This window comes from Magnolia sinica, chromosome 17, assembly GCF_029962835.1.
Source record: "Magnolia sinica isolate HGM2019 chromosome 17, MsV1, whole genome shotgun sequence".
Taxonomy (NCBI): domain Eukaryota; kingdom Viridiplantae; phylum Streptophyta; class Magnoliopsida; order Magnoliales; family Magnoliaceae; genus Magnolia; species Magnolia sinica.
The window spans coordinates 16472771-16481798 of NC_080589.1; the positions used below are offsets into that span (position 1 = coordinate 16472771).

Consider the following 9028-nt stretch of genomic DNA (forward strand, 5'->3'; position numbering starts at 1 on the left):
AGTTGTAGGCTAACTTAATACAGGAACCCTTTTTACAAAGCATTTAGCCGTTCTTGATAATAGCCAATATTTCCAAAGGCAAAAGTTACCATAGGAACGGATTGTCAGCCATCAGCCCTCTAGAATGAATGCTAACAAATGGCATTAACGTTTTCATTTCCTCTTTTGATCAAATTGAGCACTTGTAATTCTATCCACTCACCAACCTGTACAAACATAGCTTCCAAACACCAATTAAACACGATGCTGCCAGTTAGATCCTTGTACTGTATTGTGCACTAGCAGCCCTGCTGCTGCTACTGCATCTCTTTTGCAGACTGCAGAAGTAAATCAATCGTGGGCAGAGGGTTACAAGCTATGCCAGTCACGTGGAGGGTATGCTTCCATGTCTCTCATGGATCATCGTAGATGCATTCCATGAGCCGAAATGGATTTGATCAAGCAGTAGGAAAGGACAACCCCTAAAGACTAGAGCCATGAGAGCTCAATCAGAAGAAAAGACTCCCTCGCCTTTGAAATCTGATGAATGCTTTGGATGCAAAATCAGAGGAAAGCGACTTAATTGAATCTTGATAGCCGCTCACAGATACCAGAGCAACCAACTACATATCTGTGATCAGCACAAAGCAAGGGGTCAGGATCTCAGGTAAGATGATGCATGAGTTATTCGGCGGTTCATCATCATGTCTACCAAAACAGATGCATACCTTTTCAACAGTAAGATGGAATTGCATGTAGATAAGAGCTTGAATTCTGAGATTTTCCATGCTGATATCCAAGCCGACTCCTACAAACACCAGGTTTGGATTTGGAAGGTGAAATCCACAGAGAACACTATGTCTAGACAATCCACTCCTTCACACCGGACTTGATAGATCAGCAAACACAAATGTCCGCCAGCAGCACCATCCATAGCCCAAGGTATCAACAGGCACTTGGTCTGATTTTTTGTGCCTTGCACTTAATCTAACTGCTTATAATCAACCACAGAGTCATATGCTGCCATGGTAAAAGAGCTCTCTGCAAAACACCTGAAAAGAAAATGTTTGTATTCTCAATCACATGATACAAATAACAGAGTTACGGTTCTGTTTGGAAGTTATTGAAAGGCAGGAGCAAGCTGTCTTCTTTTCTGCCCGTATCATTTGGTTCCTTTGATCTAGTAGGTAAGGGATGAGACTGACAATTTTGGGTGGAAAGGGCAGAGAAACTGAAACTTCACTTACACTGGTTGATTGCTGGCCTCACCCATATATCCGCCCAAAATGATTTGTTTTATTTATTTATTTTGGAGAGGTAAGTCATTATTTGGGGTTACATCCAAATGCACCCAAAAAAGTCACCTTGTGGCGTCGTGGTCATTTCCGATTCCCGACCAAAAAAGAATCTACTACCCTGGAAAGGGACGAAGGCCCACAAAATCACATTCAGATCCAAAGAGCCCATGCCACAACTACTGGAACTCCTCACACACTTTGTTTCCAGTAGAGAAATTCAATCCAGACCCACAACAAGTTGGATTGGTTTCACGCAAGCAGGATTGATAGCAACACTATTGTAGTCTGGCAAGGGGCAAAGTGATTGTGAGATAAACACATGGAGAAAATAAAACAGGCTCTGATATACACTATCACATCACAGCGACAAAGTTTGAGATTGGATTAAAATATATACAAGTACCTGAGCTCATGCCAAAACATATCCGTCTGATCATGCAGGAAAGGCCTCAACTGTTGGACAAATTTGTCTTCCATGTAAACAGTCTTTGAGGGCACTTTGAACTCTTCTTCAAGGCTTGAGATCCACAATGATGTAGCTAGATGAACAATAACTGATGGATCTGAGTCCCCGAGGATGGCGTGTAATTCCCTCCGGATCCATGGTTCTAGGCGCCGCTGTATTTGCTCTTTTGCATCATTATTTCGTATTTTCTGAAGGAAAAAAAAAAAAAAAGAGCTTTCCTCAGAATATAAGAACTGCTCAAAGGAAGAGGAGATTAAGTGGGGGCAGTGGTTTGAAGCAACACGATTAAAAGAAGGTGACAAGTACATGAAATTTTTTCACAGCATTGACAGTGCCCGGCCAGGACTAATAAGATTCAGAGCATTTTGGTGAATGGGATAAGGGTAGAGGAAAATCTCAGGTCTGTGACACCTTAGTTCAATTTCACAAGAATCTTCTCACTAGTGAGAGTGGGCGCAGCCATGGCCTGATAATTTGCCTTTTAATTAAATTTCCAAAGCGAAGCCGAGTCTTTGGAAAAGCCGATCACCAAGAAGGAAGTCAGGGTGGTGGTAGAAACTTTAGGTAGAGATAAGGCTCTAAGGCTGGATGGATTCCCTATGGCTTTCTTTCAAGTGTAATGGGAGTTGGTGAAGGGCGTTTTGGTAAATTTTATTGCCAAGTTCCTTAAAAAAGTTTGTTGATTGTTGGAGTTAGGAGCATCCTTCTAAGCATCATTCCCAAAAACGGCGTTGAATGCTCAAGAGATTTTGGGCCTATTAGCCTTGTTGAGGGCCCTTACAAAATTTTATGTAAAATCTTGGCATCCAAAATTTGAGTGGTTTTAGTGAATGCCATATATAAAATCTAAAGTGCATTCTTTGCCAGATGACAAATTTTGGATAGAGCGTTAATTGCTCATGAATGCATAGATAGTGCCACGGAAAAGGGAAAAAAAAAAAGAAGAAGTAATATTTGCGAGCTTGACATTATGAAAGCATATGACCACGTACATTGTGATTTTCTTGATTACATATCGGGACACTTGGGTTGCGGGCAGAGATGGAGGATATGGATTCGAGACTGTGTTCAGTCAACCAAGTTCTTCATGTTGGTCAACGGGTTTCCCATACGTTTTTTCAAGGCTTTAAGAGGTCTCTGGCGAAGACATCTACTTTCCACTTTCTTGTTTGTGGTAGTAGCGGAAGCGCTTAAAAAGATGTTGGATATAGGCCTATCTGTGGGCCTTATTAGCCATTTCTAGATTGAGAAAAACAAAGTTTCAAATTTCTCATCTCCAATTCACTGATGAAATCATCCTATTCTGCAATGCAAAAAAGATAAGGTGGATAACTTGAGAAAAAAGTGATAGAGATTTTGAAGTGTTGTTGGTCTTGAAGGTAAACATCCTTAAAAACTGAGATGTTGGGTGTTCGCATATCCGAGTAGAATATGGCGAGGCAAGTGGAGGTGTTCGGGTGTTGCATTGGGTCTTTTCCTTTGTCGTATCTCAGCCTTCCTTTTATGCATTAGCAAACCCATGAAGCATCTTTGGGATAAGATAATTGAAAACATAGAAAGGAAATAGTGAAGGTGAAAGAGTTGGCACCTTTCTTTAGGCGGTAAATTAACATTAATAAAAGCAGTGATGTCAAATTTGTTGCTTTACCTTGCGTCTCTTTTTTGGTGCTTGGAGGCTATTTTGGACAGGTTAGAGAGATGAAGACGAGACTTTTGTGACAAGGTGCAAAGAGAAACAAACTTTCATTTGTTGAAGTGAGAAGAGGTGTACAAGCCATATGAAGAAGGGGGGTGGAAATTAGGAGGATGGGAGTTTATGAATTTTTTATTGTTGGGTTAGTGATTGTGGAGATTTGGCAGAAGAGGGTAGCTTATGGAGAGAAGTGATGCCTAGAAAGTATGGTGTCAAGGAAGGGGGGTGGTAGACAAAAGATTCATCCTTATATAGGGTATCCATGTTGTGGAAGGTGTTTACTAGGTTGGCATCCAAGTTTAAGGTGGGGATCAATTTCTCATTAGGAGGAGAGGATTCGCTTTCGGGAGGATGTTTGGATTAGAGAGAGGGTGCTTTGGGATACGTTTTCGACGTTAACAAGGTTATTTCCAAAAGCAAATGTTCACATTGCTCAATGCTTCTCACTCTCTAGAGAAGTAGCGGTTTGGTCTCCTCCATGTCAGAGGAACTTGATAGATGGGGAAGTGGATGACTTCACTCGGCCCTTCAGCGCGGCTTCAATGCCATCATCCTTCTTTGGGAGAATGGATGTGATGGTGTGAAACGAGGAAAAATCAGGCCGACTCTCTATCCACTCTTTCCACAAGTTGATACATGGGTCATGAGCACAAATGTCACACTTCTAATGCTTGGCATTACAGTGCCCCTCTTAAGGTAGCAGAATTTTGATTGGTTGGTGGGAAGAAACAAGGTGCTTAGAATTGATAAAATTCGAAGATCATGATCCCTAATATCTGCTTGATGTGCATGCAAAACCCAGAGTCGGTTGATCACCTATTTACTCACTGCTCCTATACTAGAGAGCCATATGAGACTCTTTGACACATTTAAAGTGTTGTAGGTGATGTCCAGATCCATTGAAGGCATCTTCTTAGCATGGCATGGGGGCGGAGTTGGGAAAAGAGGGGGTTGATCTGGAGGATAACACTCATAGTCCATAAATTGGCCCTGTATTAGCACAATGGTGGAAGAAATATAATCGGACCATTATAACTTTTCAAGGGAAGAAGAAACATTGCTCACTGACTAAAAGGGAACCGAGGATGATAGCGACTAGGTTTTATGGTCTACAGCATACATGCTACAAGCGATAAACATGATAGGAGCATACTTTTGTCACATGTGAAGATGACTTGTTTCGAGGGTCCAACGACATCTGATGGAAACAACATGCCCAAGTTTATTGGATGAAATTATTCTAACAGGTATCGAAGAAGTTATGGCCAAAATACCGATAGTGAATGAGGTTATGACCAAACTAGGTGGTTATCAAAAACCATGTTGAGGGACACTAGAGTGAAATGTTGACCAATGTTTAGAAAGACCAACTCAAAACAGCAGTTAGCTATATAAAACCATGGGGCAAGGTTAGTGCCATAATAAGTTGCAGATTGACAATACATTCGAAGTTCTATCCGCACTATTATAACTTTGAAATAACCATTCCTCTAGGAAATTATGTGTAGGAGATTTGTTCTTTTTGCAGGTGTACAGTACCTTTAAAAATCCTCAAAGTGAACTCAAGCCATTGCAAAAGAATGCCCTTTCAAAGAGGAATAAGCTCTGGTGTGGGTTGAATTAATTCTCTCTTATAAAACAAACAAAAAAACATAAATAAATAAATAAATCTAAGTACATCGAGAATAATTGACGTACCTGATGTAAGCTATCCCTAGAAGGACAATGAAGAGGAATTGCTTGTAACCGTCTCTTGTATATACTGCAGAAATATAGAAATAAATGTTACAGGTACAAAGTTGCTCGAGCTATCAAACCAACAGCAATAGAAAATGAATTGTTGTCCCTAAACTTGTTATCTCAAATGTGAACTGAAAATTCTGATAAATATAATAATATCAGATTATCGCTCCTCTGGAAGCAGCAGTAAAACATTGGTAGTGGTAAGTTGTAACTTGTAACAAATGAACAGAAACAATTTTGTATTTTGACAGTCTTCTGCAACAAAACTATCCAAAGTCATAACCCAACAGATTCACGTTTAGTTAAAACCAATTGAAACAAAACCAAGAGAAGCTATGGGCTCATTTAATTAAAATTTCTCTGCAACATATGATTCAGGTTTCATTGATTCAAAAAAAAAACAAATGTAAAATCTTGATCGGTTCCTAGTTAGCCTCTATGAAGAAGGAATAATCCTAAAGGTAATATAATAACAATCTTAGCAATGTATCGCATTAAGGATATAATATATGGATGTACGATGAGTGAGATACCTAGCGCGCCACTGAAGAACTCTTTCTGCTACCAGTTCAGCTTGATTTCTTTGTCCCACATGAGAAGGCATGAATCTTGACTGCCCAAATGAGCGGCGCCAGGGTAACGGCCTAGAACGCTGGATAACAGAATGAAGTTGATCCCTAGATCTGCTTAGCAACCTGATCAAAGTGCACAACCAACAAATTCTGTATCACTAAGAAAATCTCAACTGCATTTCAAGCTTTCAACAGTTACAACCCAAAAGAGCTAAGAAAGCATTTGCACACCAATTTGAGTTTTTTTCCCAGAATACCACCCGTAAAAGATCCAAGTATGGAAAATAATAATGAAATAGAAAAAATGCATATAAACAAATGCCATTGTCCCACAAGTCATGAGAAATAAGGTACATTTTCGGAGGCCAATGATTGCATTGGTTAGGAGTGAGTTGGTTCAAGTTGAAGGCTCTAAAAAGAACACGGGGAAGGCCCAAAAGAATGTTGGTGGAGGACCGGAGGTACCAAGAAAATCCCTGAGATTTTCATTTTATCAGTTGTGTTTGAGAGCCTAGATTTTCAATCCCGAGGAATCCAGTAACTGTGTTTGGCAACCTGAATTTTCAAAAAGGCCACTTCACATAAAGGAGTAGAGAACAATTATGACAGTTGGACAGGATTGTAAATCCTCTGATTTTGCATTCTACCTTTTAGAGACAATTTTTATTTATTTATTTTTTTTTAAAAAGGCCTTTTTAGTGATTTTGGATCCTAGTGGATTTAAAAAGTCCACTCAATATCCAGGGGCCAAACAAAAGAAAATCTTTGCATTTGGATTTCAAATCCATAACTGCCCAAAATACAAGCTGCCAAGCAACCGCTAAGGGATTGTTTGGATGCCTATAAGTTTTTAAGTTGTGACTTTCAACAGTAAGTCACTTGAAGGAAGCGACTTCTCCCACTAACCCCATGAAGTTTCCTGGCAGTTTTGCCTGTAAGTGACTTACAGGTGAATTTCCTCCGTCAAACACCACCTACCTGTGAGTCACTTTGATGCAACCAAATGGCCACACGTGCCGATGGATCAAGATTCAAAGAAAAGGCCCACATCTCATGAGAGCACACTCTGCACGTGTGTACAAGAAAAGGACCACCATCTTTTTTTAGCCATCATCACTTTCCATTTTTTCAAATTTCTGGATTAGAAAATCTGCTCTTTCATATCTTTATTTTTAGGCAAGAAATAATCTTAAATATTTTCTTATCTAAGTATCTTCTTATTTTAAAAAGCTTTGTTACTTAGGTGCTTTCCTATTTCATAGATTCTTATTTTAGACATTTTCTTAAATATAGAAAGCTTTGTTACTTAGGGGCTTTCCTATTTCATAGATTTTTATATTTCATATATTTTATTATAGATTGTAAGGTTGATTATAAATAGAACTTCTATCCTGTGGAATAAGACAACTTGATCAATATTCTCTATATGAAATTTTCTTCTTTTCTCAATGGTGGCTGTTGAAGGGAGGGAAAGTGATCTCTAGTTCCAGACTAGAGGACTGTTGAGCTTGCTTACAGTCTTGCATTGTGATCTCTAGCATCTGGCTAGAGGATTGATGGATCTTTTCCACAATCTCTTTATTTTCTTATTGATTTATTTGCTTTCCATTTCGGGTTTGCATTACACTTTCTACTTAAAGAACTCGCAAGCATCAAAAAGACCCCTAAAGGCTTCCATTGTGAATTCTCTGCATAAGTGGGATTTTACCCACATCCAAACAACCGCTGATGGAATGACAGGCTATGAAATAGACATTGTTATTCTGGTTATTTTCTCAACAACATGAGTTACAGCGTTAGTGACACAATGACAGCTCCTTTCCATGCATGTATATACCAGAGTTCCTAGGAAAAGTAATCACTGTTTTCTCATGGGCCTTACATTTTCAATTTTCAATTTTCATGATGGGTTTTCCCATTCCAAAGTGGCTGTTACCGTTGCATAACAGTAACGCCAGCTGACCATTATAAGGTCACAGCGCCATTCTCAAATATCGAAATGTGGCCGGAAAGTGATTTTTTTATTTTTTATTTGCTGGTGCTAATATCAACGACTCTTTCTGCAGACCAATTACTGAGAATCTGAAACCAACGCAAAGAAATTAAAAATCGAACTGTTATAATTCTGACCTGTGATGGATTTCGCTCCTTCTGCGTCTGAATCCGCCTTCTATAACCACCTTCTTTCTCTCTTTCAGATCCGCCAACCGCTCTTCCTCGAAATCGCCAGTCGAAACCCTGATGTTAAAGAACCAGCGATCGAATTCCGCATTGCAGAGAGGGCAATTCCTCTTCAGATCACTCCATTTCCGGATGCAATCGATGCAATAAGCGTGGAAACAGACCTTGATCACAGCCGCTCTGTGACCTTCGATGCTGCGGAGGCAGATCGGGCATGATTTCTGGTAGATAGCAGGTGCGAGTCGAACCGAAGTGGATGGTTTGGGTTTTAGTTTGGAAGAAACCCTAGATGTTGAAGGAGATGCCATCTCGCTCTCCAAAACCCTAGATGGGTTCATCTTGCGTGCGTCGCGACCCAAGCTCGTCCTTGTTGCGGATGGGACCCACATGCAGCTATAGCCAGCTAATTTGAACGGTTTGGCACTCCCCTGCTATGGCCGACAGCGGGATAAATGGTGCTGCCTGCCGTGCCGTCGGACTAGAATCCTCTCCCCAGGGGTATACATAGAGTCGAACCGTGTCGAGCTGGCCTCAGCTCAACTTGGCTCGGCCACTAGCTGACCTCAGCTTGGACTCGGCTCGGCCACTCGCCGACCTCAGCTTGGACTCGGACTCGGCTCGGCCCAGTCCATGAGCTTAACTGGCCAGCTCAAGCTGAGTTCGAGCCGAGATCAAGCCAAGTTCGCCATTGTAACATTTTCACAAACACCGAAACTATACCTTTAAAATCTCACTGTATTTGATACAATTGTAAAACCATTTACGGGTATTTTATCAAACACCTTCTAAACAATATAAAAATCAAGACAAAAATGTATCAGTTTCATATACGTACATTTCTTACCATCAGCCACACTTCATTGGGTCATTTCATCAAACACTTGGTGAGTAACATCAATATCAAAGTAACTGAGTCATCGAACTGGTTCAATCCGAGTTCAGTTCGAGCTGGGTTTGATCCGAGTCAAGTCAAACTAGGGCTAGCTCGAATTCATTTTTGAGCTAAAAAAATCAGCTCGACTCAACTCGAACTTAGCTTCGAACTGAGTTGACTTGAGCTTTCTCGAGTTGACTCAAGAGAGCTAGCCGAGCTAGC

At 40.4% G+C, this 9028-nt stretch overlaps 1 protein-coding gene across 2 annotated transcripts; it reads right to left on the bottom strand.

Annotated features, from left to right (window-relative positions):
• Nucleotides 1-85: 85 nt before the first annotated feature.
• On the bottom strand, nt 86-8429 carry LOC131230955 (uncharacterized). Of its 2 annotated transcripts, XR_009164150.1 has the most exons (6): nt 7882-8429; nt 5713-5874; nt 5135-5198; nt 1681-1931; nt 708-1031; nt 86-610 (listed from the first exon to the last, which is right to left on the bottom strand). XR_009164150.1 is itself a non-coding variant. In XM_058226976.1 (5 exons), the coding sequence occupies exons 1-5, from the start codon at nt 8319-8321 to the stop codon at nt 962-964; spliced, it is 987 nt and encodes a 328-aa protein (XP_058082959.1). In that variant the 5' UTR covers nt 8322-8429; the 3' UTR covers nt 86-961. The 2 variants fall into 2 exon arrangements, 1 of the variants encoding a protein (XP_058082959.1); XM_058226976.1 differs by having other exon boundaries at nt 86-1031.
• Between the last annotated feature and the right edge of the window lie 599 nt (nt 8430-9028).